This window comes from Schistocerca nitens, chromosome 5 (assembly GCF_023898315.1).
Source record: "Schistocerca nitens isolate TAMUIC-IGC-003100 chromosome 5, iqSchNite1.1, whole genome shotgun sequence".
NCBI lineage: Eukaryota > Metazoa > Arthropoda > Insecta > Orthoptera > Acrididae > Schistocerca > Schistocerca nitens.
The window spans coordinates 134,307,083-134,331,050 of NC_064618.1; the positions used below are offsets into that span (position 1 = coordinate 134,307,083).

The 23,968-nt window shown below is 39.4% G+C and overlaps 1 protein-coding gene across 3 annotated transcripts in view; it reads left to right on the forward strand.

Moving 5' to 3' along the window:
• The window catches only part of LOC126259859 (vezatin-like), a 117,882-nt gene extending 99,674 nt beyond the window's left edge, over positions 1 to 18,208 (forward strand). For all 3 annotated transcript variants that reach the window (XM_049956915.1, XM_049956917.1, XM_049956916.1), the window contains 2 exons: positions 12,537 to 12,660; positions 16,560 to 18,208. In XM_049956915.1, coding sequence (XP_049812872.1) covers positions 12,537 to 12,660; positions 16,560 to 17,873 — 1,438 coding nt within the window. In that variant the 3' untranslated portion in view covers positions 17,874 to 18,208. The remainder of the gene's footprint in view (positions 1 to 12,536; positions 12,661 to 16,559) is intronic.
• The last annotated feature ends 5,760 nt before the right edge of the window (positions 18,209 to 23,968 follow it).

Below are 23,968 nucleotides of genomic sequence, written 5' to 3' on the forward strand. Positions count from 1 at the left end.
CAGTGAGAACATTCATTAATATTTTACAATCCCTAATATATTCCTGAATGTGGCAGAGTCTTCCCCAGTCTTCCACCATTGTATGCTTGGTGGAGACAGCAACCATATCTGCTGCTCGGTGATGGTAATTGCCCCAGTGGAAGTGTTTAAACTGACTTAATATTGGCTGAAGTATGTCTCAGAGGGACATGAAAGGGAAGCAGTGATTGGGAAGGGAGTAAGACAGGGTTGTAGCCTCTCCCCGATGTTATTCAATCTGTATATTGAGCAAGCAGTAAAGGAAACAAAAGAAAAATTCGGAATAGGTATTAAAATCCATGGAGAAGAAATAAAAACCTTGAGGTTCACCGATGACATTGTAATTCTGTCAGAGACAGCAAAGGACTTGGAAGAGCAGTTGAACGGAATGGATGGTGTCTTGAAGGGAGGATATAAGATGAACATCAACAAAAGCAAAACGAGGATAATGGAATGTAGTCGAATTAAGTCGGGTGATGTTGAGGGTATTAGATTAGGAAATGAGACACTTAAAGTAGTAAAGGAGTTTTGCTATTTGGGGAGCAAAATAACTGATGATGGTAGAAGTAGAGAGGGTATAAAATGTAGACTGGCAATGGCAAGGAAAGCGTTTCTGAAGAAGAGAAATTTGTTAACATCGAATATAGATTTAAGTGTCAGGAAGTCATTTCTGAAAGTATTTGTATGGAGTGTAGCCATGTATGGAAGTGAAACGTGGACGGTAAATAGTTTGGACAAGAAGAGAATAGAAGCTTTCGAAATGTAGTGCTACAGAAGAATGCTGAAGATTAGATGGGTAGATCACATAACTAATGAGGAGGTACTGAATAGGATTGGGGAGAAGAGGAGTTTGTGGCACAACTTGACCAGAAAAAGGGATCGGTTGGTAGGACATGTTCTGAGGCATCAAGGGATCACCAATTTAGTGTTGGAGGGCAGCATGGAGGGTAAAAATCGTAGGGGGAGACCAAGAGATGAATACACTAAGCAGATTCAGAAGGATGTAGGTTGCAGTAGGTACTGGGAGATGAAGAAGCTTGCACAGGATACAGTAGCATGGAGAGCTGCATCAAACCAGTCTCAGGACTGAAGAGCACAACAACAACAACATGTCTCAGAGTGAGAGAGAATAAATACGAGGGGGGGACCCAAAAGAAACCGGACCCCGAGGGGGCTGCCACTCGTAGACGTAGTGCAGGGTTCTCACACTAGATGGTGTTAGTAGAGACCTTCATGAAACAGCTGTGCAGGTGGCATCAGTGTAGAGCTGAACGTGCAAGTGCGGTATTGTGTTTCCCTGACTGTTGGTGGGTTACCTCTGCGAAGTCATTATGGCAACTTTAAAAGAACAAAGAGTGTGTGTGAAATTTTATTACCTGCTTAAAAAAACTGTAACAGAGACACACCAAATGCTTCAGGAAGCTTTCCAGGAGGACACTATGAGCTGCACACAGGTTTTCGTGTGGTTTGGGCACTTTAAACGTGGTGAGACGTGTGTTGAAGACCAAGCTCGTTCTGGACACCCTTCAGCATCGCGAAATGAGGAGAACATTGAAAAGGTCTGTCAAAAGATCAACGAGGATCGTCGCCAAATGATCAACCAAATTTCAGCAGAGACAGGAATCAGTTGGAGCTCGTGCCAGCGGATTTTGAGTGAGGATTTGCACATGAGACGTGTTGCTGCTAAATTTGTTCCGCGCATTCTCACACAGGAGCAAAAAACCATCTACATGAATGTGTGTCAGGACTTGAAAACAGAGATTGTATGTGATCCAAACTTCTTGAACAAAGTCATTACAGGGGATGAGAGTTGGTATTACGGGTATGACACAGAAACCAAGCAAGCGTCAAGCCAGTGGAGGACTCCCAATTCTCCCAGACCAAAAAAAAGTAAGGCAAGTGAGGTCAAATGTGAAGACGATGAGCATTGTCTTTTTTGATGTTCGTGGAATTGTGCATCAGGAATTCGTACCCCCTGGCCAGACTGTTAACCAGCACTTTTACTTGGATGTTTTAAGGCGTCTGCGAGAGGATGTGAGGAGGAAACGCCCGGAACTTTGGCGATCAGGTGACTGGTTTCTTCATCATGACAATGCTCCAGCACACACGGCCTTACGAGTGACCCACTATTTGGCATCTCAGAGGTGATCTGTCGTTCCCCACGCTTCGTATTCGGCGGACCGAGCCCCGTGCGACTTTTTCCCATTTTCACGAATGAAAAAAACGCTAAAAGGGGAGCGTTATGATGATGTGGATGCGGTAAAAACAGCTTCGCAAAGGGCACTGGACAATATCCAACTTGAAGATTTCCAAACATGCTTCCAACAGTGGGAAAAGAGACTTGACAAGTGCATTGCATGTAATGGGGAGTATTTTGAAGGTGACTGAATTAATTTTTTTAAAAAGGTTCATCAATAAATTTTTTATGACAACAATCCGGTTTCTTTTGGGTCTGCGCTATTCAAAGCAACTCTGACAAGATCTAGTAATGCGGCAATTCAAACAGATGTCAGTTCATTTTAATTGCAATGTCATTTGACTCAGAATCTTCCTAAGAAGACACCTTGGTCTCTTGCCTAGGTGTTCTAGTCATCCCTATACAAGTATTCTCTTATGGTATTTGTCGTCAATACTGCAGAATCACACAAATTGAGCAACAGGATTCATGCTGTGAATGAGAGATCAGTAAAAGATTTGTGCTTGGATAATACTTAACCATTGTACTTTGTGCACGCTATTATGTGGATTCTGTTCTCAACAAGCTTCCAACACAAGTGGAAAATGTGACTGATAATTTCCAGACTTTCATATCCAAGCTGAAAGTCTTTTGTTGTGGCACAATCATTTTGTTTTGTATACATTTTTTCTCAGTATATTAGAGACTTTTGTGGTATTGTGTTACTTAGGTACACATACTACTGAACATCTGTTTTTATCCATTTTTTATCATATGACATGTATGAATAAAATCTTTTTGGATGTTAGCCCATGTCACAATGAAACAGTAAACAATTATAAAGCTAAAGTTGTAACTGTCTTCCAGTGAATCATTTTAGAACAACTAAACTGGTAGCTTCTGGTGATAATCTTCACTATATATACCGTCTCATTTCAGTTATCGAGTGACAAATTATGCTACGTTCAAATATGTCATTGAACAGTTCAGTGTTGAGATGTCTGCTGAAGGATTTCCAAGACGCTCTTCGCTGTGCAGGCATTTATGAACTTTGATATGAATGTGGCAACATTCATGTTGGCAAAACCAGGAGATTAATTAACACTGAGATGTCAGAGCATGTGCATTACTTATGATTGGGGTAACCCAACAAATCAATAACAGTCAAACATCACCTGGAATGTGATCAGTATATCAGTTTTCAAGAAGCCTGTTTTCTTGCTTGAAGACAGTAAGTGCAACAGTGGAAAACAAGGAAGGCTATTGAAACAATTATATGCCCCAATATCAAGAACAGGTAGGATGACTACTAATTGTGGTCCCACTCCAGCAGGTTTGGGGGAGAGGGGATTGTATGTGTTCACCAGTTAGCAGTTCCATAAGACCTGGATTTCAGCTGTATAAAAAAGTGGCCACATGAGAACTTTCATGTGGCATGAATGTCTGGCTGCAGGAAAGTACTGCCCCTGGGTAGAAGGCAATCAATATACCTTGGATCTGCATCCACAAAGAAGGTGCAGTAGAGAAGCAGAAGAGGACAACACTTGTGGTGGTGGCTCTGTTGTGAATGACCACATGATATGGGAGTTGCAGCCTGACAGCTGAAGCCTTTGCATAAACACACATCTTGTGTAGTAAGCTACAACTTGTTAGTCTGAAAATGGTCATTTTAACAGATTCTGTCAGTACAGCCAATAATTTGACAGTTATATAAGGGTGCATTCAAATCAAACCTGGTCACTAGTGTAAAGTAATGGTAACGATTTTACTAACTCAAAAATGTAGCTATACCCAGTACACATACTAAAAAATAGTCACAAAAACTGTTGACACATTTATCCCACTGCGACACTAGCTGGTCAATTCCATCCTTGAAGAAGCTAGTAGGCTGTTGTCAGATCCAGTCCTGGACCCAGTCACACACTTCGTCGTCCATTGCAAATCAATGTCCATGAGTAGCTTGTTTTAGAGGTCGAACACATGAAAGTCACACGGTGAAAGGTTGGGATTGTATGGTGGATGTTCCAGCATTTCCCACCAAAACTGCTGCAATGTCATCTTCACTGCATTGGCTGTGTTTGGGCGGGCATTATCATGCAGGAGGATAACGCCATTGGACAACATGCCTCGGCGTTTCGACTTGATGGCTCGTCTAAGGTTGTGTAAAGTGGATTGATAAAGCTGGACATTGACGGTGGTTCCCCATTCCAGGAACTTGACAAGCAGTGGGCCCTTATGGTCAAAAAAGGAGGGCATCATGACCTTACCAGAACTGGTGTGCACAGCCTTTGATTCTTTGGAGGTGGTGAAGTCGCATATTTCCACTGCTTGCTCTGATGCTTGTTTTCCAGTTCAGAATGGTGACACCATGTTTCGTTGCCTTCGACAGTACGCGACAGAAAGCCGTATTCTTCCTCATGATAACGTTGCAGATGACTCAAAGACAGTGCCAATCAAGTATTGCGCTGTTCAGGGTCAGTTAGTGGGCAACATGATGCATTATGGTGTGGGTGGTGCCCACGCTAATACCCAGTAACTGATGGATCTCATCCACGGTGATTCTGTGGTTGTCCAAAACTAAAGCATTCACTTCCACAACCATTTCCGGTGTGATGACATGATGAGCCTGTCCAGGACGAGCATCATCTTCCAGTGACTCGAACTCCTCAATGAATTGTTTGTGCCATTCCACAACACTTGAACGACACAGACTGTACTCACCATATATGGCCTTCATCCGTTAATACATTTCACGGCCTCCAACTCCCTCCACTGGCAAAAATTGAATCACTCCTCATTGTTCCTGCTTACTCGCCTGCATGTTCAGTAGTGGACGATAACTTGTGTGACCACCTTCTCTTCAGCATGAAACCACACTGGTGCTACGCAACATCAAACAGTGCGCATGCAACAGTCTCTCTACCAATAAGTGGTGCCACCATACCCGCAGTTACGTGGTGCCACCTTATGTGTAAGGCAAAGGTAGACGCACTGACCAGGTTTCATTTGAATGAAACTCATAGATGTTAAAGTAAATAGTTCCTCACTAGAGTACAGAAAAAGAATAGTCACACAAATAAAGGATATTGACCAGGACTTCTAAAAAGCAATCTCAGGAAACAAAATACGAGTAAAAAATATAGCATAGTGGACTACATCACTTACTTCGATAATGATCATGTATGATAAAGAACGCATGTGATGTGAAAATTACGTGTCAGCCACCTGACAAGCTGTTCAGGAATATTACGTAAAAAATAAAATTTTCTCCTCCTTCCACATCTTTCTGATACAGTGGGAAGTACGTAAGATATGTTCCCCCTCCTACTTTAATGCACAGTGTTTCCTGAAACCCACGCAAGGACAGCTTTTAATGAGATTCTTGTTTCCTTGTCTGCGTGTTTCAGCAAAAATTTAATGGTGTTGCTTATAATTGCACCTGCCTGATTATAAAGGGCTTCCTCTTCAGCTGTGCTACACGAAGACTGCAAAGCCTTGCTATGTGGCAAAGAGAGAGAGTAATGAGAATGCTTGAAGTTTGCAGATTGGTGGGGGACAGCCAAGTGAAGTGGCTGCCCCTTCAGAACAACAGGGTGGAATCACCCAGTGCTCGTGACAAGGTTACATTTCTGTGCAACTGCCACTGTATTTTCCATGAGCTCTTCAAGCTGTTGCCTACCAGCCATTCCACTAGCCTACTATTGGCGTACCGAAATCCACAGGCACACCATTTTGAAGTGTCCAGTGATGTACTAGAATGTGACATAAGTTATCACCTTTTTAACAAAATAAAACAGTACAAGAGGCATGTTCCAAAAGTAATCAAAATTTTTTAATTTCATAGGCTTTATATATCCAATTTTCAGACATTTTTTCATGGTGTTCATACACATGTTCCTGATGTAAGTTTGCATTTTCATTTGTTTTGAATAGTTATTTTAGTTTTGATAGTTGAATTGGTTATGTGTCTTTTCAAGAGCTCAGTGAATTTTTACTTTTGAAAAAGATGGGTTGAAGGATTTGCATTAAATTTTGCTTGAAAAATGGCATAAAGTGAAGCACTGCATTTGGAATGCTGACTGTGGGTATTGGCGAATCTACTATGAGTGAGACAAGAGTTTACAAGTGATATCAATATTTCAAAGAGGATCGAGAAGATGTTGAAGACGAAGACAGCCCTGGACACCTTAGCTCATCAGTTATCAGTGACAGTGTGAAAGAAGTAAAGAAAGTTGTTCTGGAAAATCACCAAATGACTATCAGAGAGGTTGCTGTTGCTGGTTACGTCAGCATATCCTTTGGCCCATGCCAAACCTATTTCTTTTTTTTATAGATATTTTGGTCATGAAACATGTAGCAGCAAAGTTTTTTTATGAGATTGTTGAATTGTGACCCAAAACATTGCCTAGATATCACTCAGTAATTGCTGTATGAAGCCTGTAATGGTCCAGAACTTCTAAAGAAGGTAAGGAAACATGGGGATATGGGTATAACATCGAAACCAAGGCCCAATCATCCCAATGGAAACAGTCTGAAGAGCAAAGACCAAAAAAGTTGACATGTTTGATCACATGTTGTGAAGGTCCTTGTCATTGTTTTCTTCAATTACAGTGGGAAAGTGCGTCATGAGTTCCTGTCTTATGGTACTACAGTCAATAAGGAATACTACCTGGAAGTATTGCACCATTTGCGTGAAGCAATCCAAAGAAAACAACCAGAATTATGGTAAAAAAACTAACAGAAATAGCACCATGATAATGTTTGCACTCACACCTCAAAGCTTGTTTGTGGATTTTTTGCAAGAAATAAAACCGTTACATTGCCTCAGCCACTATATTTGCCAGACATGGCCTCTTGCCACTTCTTCTGTTCCCAAGATAGAAGAGAACCATGAAAGGTTTGCCATCGGTGATGTGACAAAAATAAAATCACTGAAGGAGCTGAACCCTACAATGAAAAGTGATTTCCAGAAATGCTTCCAAGATTGGAAATAGTGCTGACACAAGTTTATTATATCTGAGGGGGATTGTTTTGAAGCGGACGAAGTTGATGTTGCTGAATAAATAAAGATTATTTAAGAAAAACAAAAATTCCCATTGCTTTTTGATCACATTTCATTTATCTACATCTGCATCCATTCTCTGTAAACCACTGTGAAATGCATGGCAGAGTGTACTTGCCATTATACAAGTTATTGGAGCTTCTTCAAGTTATTTATTTATTTATCAGAATGAGACCATGCGAACCAAAGCTACTTGATCATGGAAGCCCCCCCCCCCCCCCCCCTCACTTCGAATCGCCCATCTTTGGGGGTCAGATCAATCACTTCTTAGGTGCTTGTGCTCTCTTTTTCACCCAATAGTTCTTCATTGTATCTGATCTCTTATTTCTTTCCTCCTCTGATATCTGAATCAGTTTCCTGGTGTTGATCTTAACTTGGAACCTCTTAGTTTTGTCTTTGGTCACGGTCTTGGCTTGACCATTCTTTAACATGACTTTGGTAATCTGGAGTTCTTCAAATCCTTTTCCACTACCTTAAACCAATTGGGTTTAGTCTTCTTCTTCTTCTTTTTTTTTAAAAAAAAGAAGTCAAAGAGAGTCTCTCTGACTTTGCATAGAGTGATTCATTTCTATAGAAAACTTGTTAGTTATTTCGGAATTTGGGACCCATGGTCTTCCTCAAAATTTTCTTCTCCTTGATTTCCAATTTCTCCATTTGCCCTTTCCTCCCCATGACTAGTGTCTCTGCTGCATAGAGTGCTTCTGGCTTAATTACTGTGTTATAATGCCTTATTTTGGTGTTCCAAGAGAGGGCTTTATTATTGTATGTGTTTTTGTTTTCTGGAAAGCTAGTTCCATTTTGCTCCTTCTTGCTTCCATTACTTTCCGTTCAAGGTTGTTCCATTCAATCCATTCCCCTAGGTTCTTGAAACTCCTAACCACCTCTATTTTTTGAGCTCCTACTTTAATTCTCTTAGAAAGTTTATAAAGAAAGAATTCATAAAACATGAAAAAGTATACGAATAGAACAGAGAAAATTTCTCAAGCACTGCAAGGAACTCCTGTGCAGAACAGGAGGAGCGTGCTGCTAGGAAAACTTTGTTTTGGATTTGAATATTTGAGATTTATCAATTTTTTTCCGCTAGAAGCATATTAAATATGAAACCTGCTGAATAGTGCTGATTTTCTGTGCAATGCTTAAGGAAGTATCAACCATTTTTCCACCTGATGTTCACTGAATGAATGTTGCAGTTTCTTCTAAATGAGTCCATACTGTCAGCAACAAATCACATGATCGAATGTATGTGCTGGGATGGCAGAGTTGGAATTCAAAGACATCTGAACAATGATGTACAGAAAATTTGCAAACTTATACCACAGATCGGCCTGACCACATGTTCCTGGGCTAAGAGTATTCTTGGTGAGGGCACAGAGTTGTCCCAAAATATAATGTTATGTAGGAATGGGGGAAAGAAATACAGTAGAAAAAGAATGGGTAGCTCTGAGGGATGAAGTAGTGAAGGCAGCAGAGGATCAAGTAGGTAAAAAGACGAGGGCTAATAGAAATCCTTGGGTAACAGAAGAAATATTGAATTTAATTGATGAAAGGAGAAAATATAAAAATGCAGTAAATGAAGCAGGCAAAAAGGAATACAAACGTCTCAAAAGTGAGATCGACAGGAAGTGCAAAATGGCTAAGCAGGGATGGCTAGAGGACAAATGTAAGGATGTAGAGGCTTGTCTCACTAGGGGTAAGATAGATACTGCCTACAGGAAAATTAAAGAGACCTTTGGAGAGAAGAGAACCACTTGTATGAATATCAAGAGCTCAGATGGCAACCCAATTCTAAGCAAAGAAGGGAAGGCAGAAAGGTGGAAGGAGTATATAGAGGGTTTATACAAGGGCGATGTACTTGAGGACAATATTATGGAAATGAAAGAACATGTACATGAAGATGAAATGGGAGATAAGATACTGCGTAAAGAGTTTGACAGAGCACTGAAAGACCTGAGTCGAAACAAGGCCCGCGGAGTAGACAACATTCCATTAGAACTACTGACAACCTTGGGAGAGCCAGTCCTGACAAAACTCTACCATCTGGTGAGCAAGATGTATGAGACAGGCGAAATACCCTCAGACTTCAAGAAGAATATAATAATTCCAATCCCAAAGAAAGCAGGTGTTGACAGATGTGAAAAATACCAAACTATCAGTTTAATAAGTCACAGCTGCAAAATACTAACGCGAATTCTTTAAAAACGAATGGAAAAACTGGTAGAAGCGGACCTCGGGGAAGATCAGTTTGGATTCCGTAGAAATGTTGGAACACGTGAGGCAATACTAACCTTACGACTTATCTTAGAAGAAAGATTAAGAAAAGGCAAACCTACGTTTCTAGCATTTGTAGACTTAGAGAAAGCTTTTGACAACGTTAACTGGAATACTCTCTTTCAAATTCTGAAGGTGGCAGGGGTAAAATACAGGGAGCAAAAGGCTATTTACAATTTGTACAGAAACCAGATGGCAGTTATAAGAGTCGAGGGTCATGAAAGGGAAGTAGTGGTTGGGAAGGAAATGAGACATGGTTGTAGCCTCTCCCTGATGTTATTCAATCTATATATTGAGCAAGCAGTAAAGGAAACATAAGAAAAATTCGGAGTATGTATTAAAATTCGTGGAGAAGAAGTAAAAACCTTGAGGTTCGCCGATGACATTGTAATTCTGTCAGAGACAGCAAAGGACTTGGAAGAGCAGTTGAACGGAATGGACAGTGTCTTGAAAGGAGGATATAAGATGAACATCAACAAAAGCAAAACGAGGATAATGGAATGTAGTCAAATTAAATCGGGTGATGCTGAGGGGATTAGATTAGGAAATGAGACACTTAAAGTAGTAAAGGAGTTTTGCTATTTGGGGAGCAAAATAACTGATGATGGTAGAAGTAGAGAGGATATAAAATGTAGACTGGCAATGGCAAGGAAAGCGTTTCTGAGGAAGAGAAATTTGTTAACATCAAGTATAGATTTAAGTGTCAGGAAGTCGTTTCTGAAAGTATTTGTATGGAGTGTAGCCATGTATGGAAGTGAAACATGGACGATAACCAGTTTGGACAAGAAGAGAATAGAAGCTTTCGAAATGTAGTGCTACAGAAGAATGCTGAAGATAAGGTGGGTAGATCACGTAACTAATGAGGAGGTATTGAATAGGATTGGGGAGAAGAGAAGTTTGTGGCTTACCTTGACTAGAAGAAGGGATCGGTTGGTAGGACATGTTTTAAGGCATCAATGGATCACAAATTTAGCGTTGGAGGGCAGCGTGGAGGGTAAAAATCGTAGAGGTAGACCAAGAGATCAATACAAGAAAGCAGATTCAGAAGGAGTAGGTTGCAGTAGGTACTGGGAGATGAAGAAGCTTGCACAGGATAGAGTAGCATGGAGAGCTGCATCAAACCAGTCTCAGAACTGAAGACCACAACAACAACAACAACAACAACAGTATATTGGAGTGGAAGTAAGCAAAGTAAACAAGCTTTTGTGTTTCAGTCTCAGAGACATTGGACATCGTTCTTATAATGTGAGAAAGCAGCATTCAGTTTCTGCACGAGATCTTCAACATGATACTTCTAAGAAGGCCGTCCAGCTACACCCAGTCCTGCGAATTTAAAATGATTGGCTTCACTGACCATTTGGTCATCTTCAAACAATAAAATTTTGCTTTTACAATAGTTCCATGTCAGAAACTGTATACATTATGTTGTGTGCAAGTTAAGCATAATCAGTACTCTGAGAGCTATGGGCTCTTTTTACTGACTACTCTGTTATCCTTTATATTACGTTCCATGTCTTTCACAGTAATGTGTTTGTCATTTGCGAAGAGAACAATTTTTATGTCATATGTAATGTCTGGTGACAAATCATTGACAAACATAAAGAAAAGCAGTAAACCCAGAACAGAACCTTGTGCAACTTCACACATTATGTGACCCCACACTCTCATGGGCCAGACAGACCTGTGACCATTCATACTGCCCTTCTCTGTATGAGTTCAATATCCCTTGGTAGTCCTTGGTTCCACACACTCGAAAAATATCCAAGTCTCCTAGACATCTATCAGATGGTACATCAACTGATTGTAAGATTATGTTTTCGAAAATGATATGTATCAAGGATTGAACTTGTAAATGCTAATAACTGTAAGTACAGACTTCAAGTTCACCTTATGATGTAAAAAATTCCTGAACCTCTCCACATTCAGTACTTACTTATTTTGTTTTTCCATCTTGCCACAGGTACGCAACGAGCCCCATAATGCTACAGTCAATTATTAAAAGTGTGTACCATCTCGTGATAAGTCACTAAGTTACTTGGTATTGGTCAGGGCACAATGAAAATTGAGTCGTCACAAATGGCAACTGGCTGCAATTATTTCTGAAAATGTGTATTCTAGGATGGATTGCACAAGTGTTTTGTGAGCAGTCTCCTTTATAAACTGTTTACATTGCCCTAGTATTCTATCAATGAACTGGTCTCCCACCTGCTTCACAATTGACTGAGACTAAATGATTATTCCATTTCATATTTCTACAAACTGTTAAACCTGGGTATTGTGAGAGTTGACCAATTCCAGTTGTGGTTTGTTGACGTTGTAGTCATAGGATACTATGATTTTTTTTTTGTTTTTTGAAGTGCACCATTTTACATTTTGAAGATTTAAAAAATTTTGCCAATCTTTGCACCACTTTCAAATTTTATCAATATTATACTGAATATTTGTGCAGCTTTTTTTCAGACTGTGCTTCATTACAGGCAACTGCATCGTCTGTGGAAAGTCTGAGCTTATGATTAATATTGTCTGAAAAATCATTTATATATAACATGAACATCAAGGCTCCCAATACACTTCCCACCATCCACAATGACATGCTGTGCCCTCCCTCCTACCACAAAGGCTTAATTCCAGTGTCCCACATTTTGCTTGATACCCGCAATCAATCATACATTCAGTAATAAGTGTAGGTGGGATACAGAGTGTTTTTTTTTTAGTCAAGAAATACTGCATTTGCCTGACTGGCTTAAAGCATGGCTTTCAGCAAGTCATGTGAGAAAATTGAGTTGGGTTTCACATGACATTTTCAAAAACGTGTTTGACATGGAGGCGGTTATTCTGTTTGAGATACCTCATATGGGGGAAGACAATCCTCAGAATCCAGCAATTTAGTCACCTAATGTTATCTATATGTTGTGAGTCATTCTTTGAAGATTTGACTGCAGAGCTTGAGAAGTAGATAAACAACTTTTCTTAATTGAGAGAGGCATAGTGAGCATGTGGTGATTGTTGCAGAGGACAGCTGGACCGGCAGCAGTTCTACCTAGCATTTCAAGAGGCCGATTTCCTCAACACCATTGGTGCTACCTGTGAAGAAGAAGGCAGCACCTCACAAGAGGTCAAAATTGATGTGCTAAAGGTAAGAGCACCATATGGATAAATCTGTTGTCATGCTGGTTCATTATGTGCTTGTTCTTTTGTGCATACAAAAATATATTTATATAGACTTTTTATTTGAGAACTTGTAACTGTATATTGCCCTATTGATTTCTCAATCAGTGTTTTATGACCATAAGATTTGTAACAGTGCTTTCATAGTGTAACACTCCAAGGAACTGAAGAATCTGAAATATTTAAAAGGTCTTCGTATAAAGGATGATCAGCTTTCACATGTTTCATCACTCCCCAAGTGAAAATTTTGGAAAATGCACACATCGTGCTGCATGACTTAGCAGGAAGGAAGGAAAAAAATTATTTATAGAGAACACAAATATCAAATAAAAGTAAGCAAAACATAATAGAAATAACCAAAAAGAAGTGAGAGATGGAATGTAGAGGTATGACTCTCAGAGATTTTTTGGAAATAAGGGTACAGGAATGTGGGCAGGGGGATGAGAGAGGAATTGAAACTAAATTAGATAATGACGGGGGAATAAATAAAGTCTTTGGTATTTGGATTTCAGCACCTGACTTTTCGGTTAACAGTATCCATACATTTATACTTCCAGACATAACTGAAACAAAACCTTGCAAATACCCCCCCCCCCTCTCTCTCTCTCTCTCTCTCTCTCTCTCTCTCTCACACACACACACACACACACACACACACACACCTAATCCTCATTCAGTTACGATAGTTTAAAGCTGAAGGTAACTGGAAATGTGCTGGCTGATAAGATGTAACAGGGATGAACCAACATTATGATCTTGATGATGACACTGAACGTCTTGTCAGAATTTGATTGAAAACATTAAATGGGCTGTTGCTATCTGATACAGTCTTACAATGCCTATGATGGGTAATGCGTATTGCAATTGTAGGCTAAAACAAAGAGCAAAGATAAAAATTTTCAGAAAAGCTAAAAGTTCTGCTTTTAAATACCATAAAAACATACATGTTTCAGGAGTTTACATCCGTAGACATGTTTCAGTAGTTTTTGTACTGATTAATGATATGAAAAACACACAGTATAGCATATTACATTGCAATAAAACATGGCAGCTGAAGAGGAACTTCAAATTTAGAGGTAAAGTAAGTCAACACTATAGATTAGGCCTTAAACCCTATTTCAACTGGCTGACTGCTACCTACACGGCAGTGTGAGGAGTGATCTATGATCCTGGGCATGTAGTCAGGTTGTTGGAAATCCCTCCAGCCTTTATTGCCAGTAGATGAAAGCTGATGATGCTGTTGCTTCTTTATTCAAGCAACTCCTCATTTGACCTCACAAGGGCGAGTGGACCCTGCACCAGACCACCTACATCAGAAGAAATATGAGGTGGTTCTAGGATTGAACCCGAGTCCTTCTGCACTGAAGACAGTGACACTAACCATTCATCTACAGAGGCAGTCTAACATTAAATTAATTTTAATTATAATGCCTATATCACAGCTGTACTACAGATAGCTGCACCAGTAGCAACATTTGCATTTATAGTTTCAGATGGTGGTTACCATCCTGGCATTCTAAGCATCAGTGAGGCACACCTATTATGAGCAGATATGTGTTATGGAATAATTAATTTCTTTAAGAAAGAGTAAATGAGATAATGCACTTTTCCCCCAAATTGCTGTTTTATTTAAATGTAGAAAATTAATTTGGATCGGCTGGCTACCTGACACCCTTAACAACACAACTGCTGAGTAAGGTAATGAAAAACTGACAGCAGCTGTACATGTGTGAACTATGTTCATAAGTATTACTCACCAAAGCAAACTGTAGGCCCAACCATAGGGGAACTAACTTGGTCACATTGCAGTTCAAAGTAGCACATATTGTTACCTTGCAGTGAAAGCCTGTGAAAGACTTGTAAGAAAGGTTGCAACGGCTTGCAGTTAATGTCATTCAGTTTATTGATGCCGAGGACAAGGAAAATATTAAAGTTGAATAAGTACTAAAATTATCTGGAAACCAAGTTAACAAGACAAGTAGTTTTAGTATGGAATGTCCGTGGGGGGAAGTTGGTACCACTGCCATGTAGCAAGAAGCCAGCAGAAGAAATGAGCATTCCCAATAACCAGTAGCTGGTCAGTTATTGTTGTGGTGATGGTTAGAGATGAGTGCTCTCATTTCAGCTCCTGCCAAGTGCGAAGTGGGTACTGTAATTCTCTTCCTAAATGCTAAGGGCATGAGCTCCGATTTATCGCAAAATTGTTTCAGCCTATGGAGAGGACGTAATGTCAAGGAAGCATGTGACGAAATGGGTACAGAATTTCAATTTTGAAAGGACAGAAATTTATGATGAAAACAGAAGTGGAAGGCCATCTGTTGTGACTGATGACATGGTGCAGAAAATTGAAGAATGTCTTCTCTCTGATCACTGTTCAACAATTGAAGACCAGCATGCAGTTTGTCCAAACATTTCATGAACTGTTGTTCATGAGAAAATAACTGATCGACTAAATTATTGCAAGTTGTGTGCGTGATGGGTGCCAAAGACGCTTACCAAAGCAGACAGAATGAGCAGTCAGTGCTACTTGCAAATTTCTTGACCATTTTGTTGACTGAAGGTGAGGATTTTCTCAACTCTGTAGTGACAGGAAATGAAACTTGGGCTTATTACGTACTCCAGAGAGCAAAGACAATAAATGCATTGGTGCCATACTCATTATCCTTCACCCAAAAAATTCAAAACTCGGCAAACAGTGAGGAAAATCATGGTGTCAGTTCTTTTGGGTCAGAAAAGGGTTCTGCTCATTGATTGTTCGGAAAGAGGTGAAACAATAAATGGTGGAAGATATTGTGAGCCCATGAAGAAACTTCATAGAGCCATATAAAACAAATGTTGTGGAATGTTGACAATGGGAGTCTGTCTGCTTCATGAAAATGTATGTCTACACTCCGCCACTCTGCTCATGCAACACAAGACTTGTTGACTTCGTTTGGTTGGCATGTTTTAAGTCACCCCCCTGCAGCCCCGATCTCGCACCAAGTGACTATCATCTGTTCACTAAATTGAACGAACACTTTCATGGAAAACACTTTTCCGATGACGACGCGGTGAGAATCGAAGTGAAGAACTGGCTGAAAAAGGCGACAGGAGACGTCTTTGACACAGGAATCATGGAACTCATCCCACAGGTGACAAAATGTATTGAGGTAAATGGTGATTATGTGGAAAAATAATGCAAGACTTATACTACAATGCATGTAATTTTTATAAAAATAAATTCATTTTTTGTACTTCAAAAAAATCTTGTAACCTTACTTTCCAGATTAGTCTCATACGTGGTGTGCAAATTATGGTTGAAGGGACACAATTCTGAGTAGGGTAGGATTCAAATACCTGTCTAAAGAAAAAGAAGAAAAGTACACACAGTAAATATCTTAGTTTTTTGCTATACAGGCCATGGCATGTAGCAAGTAGCAGCACTCCACTCGTAAGAATACTGGAGTGTATGCTACCAGTAACTCCCATCCCTGTTTCTTGTAAGCACAATGGTTCAGCCATGCTGGCCAGGTCTTCAGTTTGCTTAAATGCCAGGTGATACTTATGGTGTTTACTGAAGTTGTTGGCTTTGTGCAGGTGTTCAAGTGGGAATAGAGTAACACAAATTTGCTCATGTGTTTTAACAGATAGCACTCATATCTGTTAATGTTTGCACTATACATGTGGCTGCAGGTAAAATCCTTCTGTACTGTGTTCTCCCTTTTACCTGCCTGTGCTGTCTTTTCTGCATAATTATCTTAAATTGTTAAATAGTGTTGCATTGTGTAGGGCTCTATAATAGTTTGATATCTCTTATACTTTTGCTATTGTACTGTGCGTGAGAAAATGTTTTTCAAACATCAAATTAACGAGATATCTGTTCCACAGGTGTTGCAGAATTGCTATCTTTTACTGCAGTCCGAGTTCCTTCGCCGCCTCGTTCTTACTTTCCATCCTGAATTGAGAGCTGAACCATCATGTGTCAATCCAAAGATTCTGTATGAGCTCTTAGAAGACATATCAACACTTACCAAACAACTCGATACAGAATATCGAATTTTCAGCACCTATGGTGTGCCCAGAAGATCACCAAGTAGTGAAACACCTGCCAGTGGTCCACCAAAAAAGCTAAAATATGATGCTTTATTTGTTTCGGTTCACAGCACCACATTACATCTACAAAACATTCTGTATCGAACTCATGTTGTTGAAGAATATCTGGAAACAAGGGAAAATCTTGATGACTTAAACAGTGAATTGTCAACACCAGATTTGCAGACTGCATTGAATGATATCCTGAAAGAGCTTGATATGTGCAGGAGTTGTTGTGAGCGAGGAATATCATTTCTGAACACTTTAAACAATCCGGAACCGCCAAAAAATTTGGAAGAAGAGGAGGATTGGCCTGCTAGAAGCCACAGTGGGAATGAAAATATTAAACAAATACATGTTGGAAAAACAGACCTAGATCCTGATGTAGAAGATGAAGTGTTTGAAGCCGTAAGCACTGCAGACTTTTTTGATGATGAAATTGACTTATATGACGGTACTGAATGTAGCAGAACTGAAAAACAACAACAGAAGAATTGCTCAAAACTGATGTTAGATGAACTAAAAAGTATCCTTGTTGACAAAGCAAAAGAGTGGAAAGAACGAGAGGAAAAGGCTCTCAAAAATAAAAGAGCTAGAGAGGGCATATGTGAAGCAGAAATTGTTGTTAAAGAGACTGAGTCAGCAGATACAGTGGCTTTAAAGACTGAAATTTCTGATAGTCAGAGCAGACCAGTGGAAGAGGCTGAGTTAGCAGATACAATGGCTTTAAAAACTGAAACTTCTGTTGACCAGAGCAGACCAGTTGAAGAAGGGGTCAAGGATGTGTGTGTGTCTGACCCTGTGTTTGAAGAATGTCAGCAAGCTAACAGCGGAGTTTGTTATGAAGACAATTCCTCATTCACAAGTGAAGGGGCCGACAGGGACCTAAATCATAGAAGAACAGTAGGTTCAGAAAACGGAAAAACTGACAATAACATTGAATACTCAGAAAATTATAATGTGCATGACATCAGTGTGTTTAAGGTTGGACTTTCTTCTCCATTTGGGTTGCAGTCAACACCTTTATCACATAGATTCATGGTGAAAGACTCGGAAACCTTTTGTGGGACTGGGGAACACTCCAGCAGTGATGATAGTGATAATGCCTAGGCTGTTACTTTCACAAATGAAGCTGAACATATGTTACTACACTGCACAACTTGGATTTTGACAATATGATGGCTCAGGAGTACAGTAAAAATACATATGCTCAGTTTTGAATGGTTGCCATGATAAATACTTTTAAATCGTTATCACAATGAAATGGTTCCATTGTGGTATTTTTTTAAATGTCTTAGCTGTTGTTATTTGTTTGTCAGGTTGCAAATTTACAGCAGCTTATAATACATTTCCAACAGTTCACAATAATTTTTTTGGCAGTCCAAAATAAATTTGCAACTGGTCACAATCAGACAGTTCACAATAAAGTCCACCATTTACATGCACTTTCATACTGTCAGGAGTGTGTGTTGTGTGTTGGTCTCAGTAAATCTCAGTGTTCCTTTATGGTTCCTTCTTATCAGTGCACCTCTTTGTTCCTTTTTGTTGGCAGCAGGTTTTATGAAGCAGCTTAACTGTTCACACTATGTATAGTTTGTTCCTGACGTCCTAATGGAGTCTTTAGGTGTGTGTGACAAGCGGGGAAAGCAACTTGGTGGCCAGATAGAGGTACTTTTGTGACAAGTCCACCAATTAAAAAAGAAGTATGTTTACTGTGTGTCACGTGTGGTAGAGTGTGGAGAGGTTCCCTCATGCTGAAAGTACGTTGTGGCCAGTGGAATTACAGCTGTCCATCTAAAGAGGTAGCAATCATATTCTGTAATTTGTTCTCACAAAATAACAGGCCCTATGCACACTTCACCGATCTTGCCACACTGCACACTTATAAAGAAATGAACATGGAAATTTACTTTTATTTGTACTACGTTGATTGTCATGCAGCTATCAGTTATTATTATCCTGTAAATGAGGCTTCATCAGACAGAAGCACAGCATGACTGGTATTTCATCTGTGGGAAAGTTCCTGCTGCTCAGCACTGTCTTCAGTGAGGTGTTGCATGTGCTGTAGGTGAAATATGTACAAGTTTTTTGAATGTAATGGTCCCCATGAAAGTGATATTAGAACATTGTGAGATGCAGAAACTTGTCACATGCCAATTATATGACTACAATAAATTATATTAATGATGTAATGCAGTTCCTAAAGATTTTGTTGACTGACTTATTCAGGTGAAATATGGCAATCCAGATTTCAAATTGTCAGAAACAGCTGTTTATAATGTTTTTTATCTTGATCACATCCAACAGAGAAACCAGAAATAAACATTGAGTAAGTGTTATTGAAAACATGTAGAATTTTTATTGGCTGTCTGTACAGTATCACAATCGATTATAAATTATTTGGTGTGGTTTCATTATGTTTATTTATTTATCCATCTGTAGACAATGTAAATTGTGTGGTTGTTGTCAACACACAAATACATAAAATACAGACAAACAGGTATATAAACGTATACGATTACACACATAAATAGATACATACATTTCTTGCTTTACTGAGCCACCCATTTGGACATTTTATTTCACTGTTCAATAGAACATATTATAAAATGCCTCTTAATTGCAGTAATTAATTATTAGCATAAGTGTCAACAAAATTTACACATCATTTTAGATAATCTTTTATGGTACAAAAACACCTTTCTAATATTTTCTCTTTGATCTCTTGTGGTAGTTTCTTGTACAGTTTGATTCCATTGTATAACACATTATTTGGGGTTTTTGTTCTGTTTTTTCTGTTGAGATGTAAGTGGTGGCTGGATCTGGTTCCATGTTTTTGTAGAGACCTGTTCATTGGGTACTGATCAATGTCTTTTTTTTAATGTGGAACTCTGTTTGTAAAATGTACTCACACGGAACACTCAAAATTCCCATAGATTTAAACAACTCCGTGCATTGAGTTCTCTTGCGACTTTTTGCGTAACTTCTACAACACTTTTTTGTAGCTTAAAGATTAGTTGCCTGTTCTGCTCATTTGTTCCCATAACATTATCTCATAACTCATCACAAATGAACATATGTAAAATATGTTGTTATGGTGTGTGAGCTATTACAGACTGAATTTATTATTCTCAATGCAAAGCATGCTGAAGCTATTTGTTTCACAAGGGCAGTAACATGCTCAGTCCATTTTAGCTGTATGTCAGCATGCATCCCTAGAAATTTTGTTTGTTATATACAATTCTGTGTGCTCATCTTTCACTTTTAAAGAGTTATCTTTGGGTTTTCTGCTTGTGTAAAAACTAATACTGTTGGTTTTTTTTACATTTAAAATTAATTTTTTGTTGCCTACCCTTCTACATACGTGCATGAGTGTTGCTTCAGATTTCTCCTTTAGTACACTTGTGGTTCCACTGATTAGAATGTTACTGCCATCAGCAAACAATAGTGTTTCACTCTGTTTGACACACTGTGAAATATCATATACAGGGTGTTACAAAAAGGTACGGCCAAACTTTCAGGAAACATTCCTCACACACAAAGAAAGAAAATATGTTATGTGGACATGTGTCCGGAAACGCTTACTTTCCATGTTAGAGCTCATTTTATTACTTCTCTTCAAATCACATTAATCATGGAATGGAAACACACAGCATCAGAACGTACCAGCGTGACTTCAAACACTTTGTTACAGGAAATGTTCAAAATGTCCTCCGTTAGTGAGGATACATGCATCCACCCTCCGTCGCATGGAATCCTTGATGCGCTGATGCAGACCTGGAGAATGGCGTATTGTATCACAGCCGTCCACAATACGAGTATGAAGAGTCTCTACATTTGGTACCGGGGTTGCCTAGACAAGAGCTTTCAAATGCCCCCATAAATGAAAGTCAAGAGGGTTGAGGTCAGGAGAGCGTGGAGGCCATGGAATTGGTCCGCCTCTACCAATCCATCGGTCACCGAATCTGTTGTTGAGAAGCGTACGAACACTTCGACTGAAGTGTGCAGGAGCTCCATCGTGCATGAACCAGATGTTGTGTCATGTTCTAGCAGCACAGGTAGAGTATCCCGTATCAAAACATGATAACGTGCTCCATTGAGCGTAGGTGGAAGAACATTGGGCCCAATCAAGACATCACCAATAATGCCTGCCCAAACGTTCACAGAAAATCTGTGTTGATGACGTGATTGCACAATTGTGTGCGGATTCTCGTCAGCCCACACATGTTGATTGTGAAAATTTACAATTTGATCACGTTGGAATGACTAACCTAAAATGAGCTCTAACATGGAAATTAAGCGTTTCCGGACACATGTCCACATAACATCTTTTCTTTATTTGTGTGTGAGGAACGTTTCCTGAAAGTTTGGCCGTACCTTTTTGTAACACTCTGTATATATGGGGGGAGGGGGGGGGGGCAAAAGATGCCGCCGAACTGCAGCACGAACTACTGATTGCAACGTGTTCAGTTGGATATTTGCACATGAATGTATGATGGATTCTCGAAGTTCATCCAATGTGCGTGGCTTTTGTCGATAAACGACGTCCTTTAGTGTTCCCCACAGGTAAATGTCCAGAGGAGTTAGGTCTGGGGAACGTGGTGGATACTCCACAGCACCTCTATCGCCTACCCATCTTCCTGGTAAATTTTCGTCGATATACGCCCTAACATGATTTTGGTAGTGGGCTGAGGCACCATCTTTTTGAAAGTAAACTCTTCCGTCTCCATACAAGTCTTGGATGGCAGGTAAAATGGATGCCTGAAGCTTCTGAAGGTACACCTCACCAATAACTGTGCCGTCAAAGAAGAATGGCCCAATCAAGTCCCGGTAAGACAACCCACACCACACATTTACTACTGGCAAATTCACAGCTTTGTCTACATGGAGATTCGGATTTTCGGTGGCCCAGTAGATGAAATTGTGGCGATTTACTGTACCATTGAGTTTGAACTGTGCCTCATCAGACCACACAATCATCTCTGCAAACTCTTCATCGTTGTGCACCAATGTTAGTAAACCACTCGCAGTACTCCATTGTACGATCTGGGTCATCCTCATTCATTGCATGTAGCAATCGTTGGATGTAGCACTTCCACATTGCTGTCTTCAAAATTCGCCGGACACTTGAGTGATTAACTCCAGTTTCACGGGCACACAGTCTCACAGACTTCTGTGGTGAACGAGTGAATTGTTGTAACACACAATGGGAGTTAGCTGGACTTTTACTGTTACAGGTCATCCAGATCGTTGTTTGTGTACATCTTTAACACAGCCTTCGGCTTCAAATTCGTCTCGAATGCGACGAATTGTTAAACATGTCGGTGGCTCTGTTTGATACTCATTTTTCCATTGCCGTTAAACCTCAGTAATGTTTTCGTACTTAAAATACCACTTCAGAACTGACTTCATTTCATTGAATGTAAGCCTCGTGCCAACCATATTTACTTGAGTAACTAGGTGCGACAAAGAACAAAACACTGACTATCTGGTGACTGTCATCTGACAAAACAAAACAACACTTGTGTGGCAATTGCCGGAACTTATTACACTACCAAAGATGAGACAACTCCGTCAATTAATATGCCAGTTATGGACTTTTAAACAGTGGATACATTTTTTTGGACCCCTCTGTATATCAAGAATAGTATCAAGCCAAGCACGCTTTCTCAGGGGACTCCAATATTAGTGTTTTCTGGATGAGAAGAGTGTTTTATGGTATATTTGGAGTTTGTTTGAGAGATCTCTACCCATTGCACTCTGTGTTTTTTAGGTATGAACAAAACCACCTATTTGTTACCCCTCTTGCAACTAAAGCTTCCAGTTTATTTAACAGAATTCTGTGTTCTACATCATCAAAGGTTTTGCTGAAGTCAGGGAAGGCGTCTGTTATTTGATCTCCTTTATCTAGTGCTTCCAGAACATCATTTGTAAAATGAGCTGTAGCTGATTGTGTGTTTTTACTTGGTCTGAACCCAAACTGTTCTTTACAAAAAATATTTTACTTTGTTAGGTGCCCCAAGAGTCTAAATTTCGTTATGGTTTCCATTACTTTTGAAAAAGATGACACTAAAGAGGTAGAGCAATAATTTTCTATAATTTTTTGAGTCTCCTTTCTGATGTAGGGCAGGACCTTTACATGCAACCTGTGATGAATTATTCATTTATGATGTTCACTAAAAGGGCTTTGATACTGTCTTTCAGCAAGCGCCCAGGAACTTCATCTATACCTGCTGAGGTTTTATTTTTTAGGTTCCGAACAGCAATGCTTATTTTTCCCAAAGTGGTGGGTCACAGCATCATTGTGTTTGGAACATAGTTCATTGTTTGTACAGGCTGTATTTTGTCAAATTTGTGTCATGTCCTGGCAGCTATGTTTGCAGAAATATTGATTTTCAAAGTTTTCAGTTTTTTGGGGATCATGTATTGTGGTACCATTGTAGTACAATTGTATATTTACCTGTTTTGCCTTTTTTTCTGTTTGATGACATTCCATGCTGTTTTTATTTTGTTTTCCATCTTTTTCTATAAATTTGTCACTTTGAGAACTTTTTGCTGTTAACTAAAACTTTTCTATATAGGGTAAACCACCCAGTTATTGGCACTTTAAGAACATGTTTGTAGCTCAAAATTTTAAACATGGCTGAAGCAACAACTGTTGAAAATCTTCACAGCAAATGATAATAGCCAAACAGTTGCAGAATAAAGATTTATTAAAATCTTTGACCACAGTTTCTGCATATCTAAATATAGCTTCAACAGAAGTAAAAATACACCTGAACAGGGTGTTTCTTTAGTAGAAAACATAGCAACATAACCAGGTAGAAGAAAAAAAACACCTATAGTTTTAAGTAGCCATGAAAATTACCAAAGTATTACAAGCACAAAAACTTTAGGTCACTTACTAAAATCACATCCTGCAGTGGAGATGCATAAAACAATTCTGCCAAAGGCGTCATCAGTAGTTATAATTAAAATATCACTTCCATCTGTACAGCATAATTATAAAGAGATGGTCGATGCGAACATGACATATTATCAGTACTTAGCCTGTGAACTAGCGTGAAGAGGGTGTGGAAGCAAGTGAAGCTTGCACTAACGAACATATCCCACAAGAGAGGGCACTAGTGTTATGCGTGAGAATCTCGCGCAAATTAAAGGCTAGGATACATACTAACGAAAACGAACAAAACGTTGCAAATCCA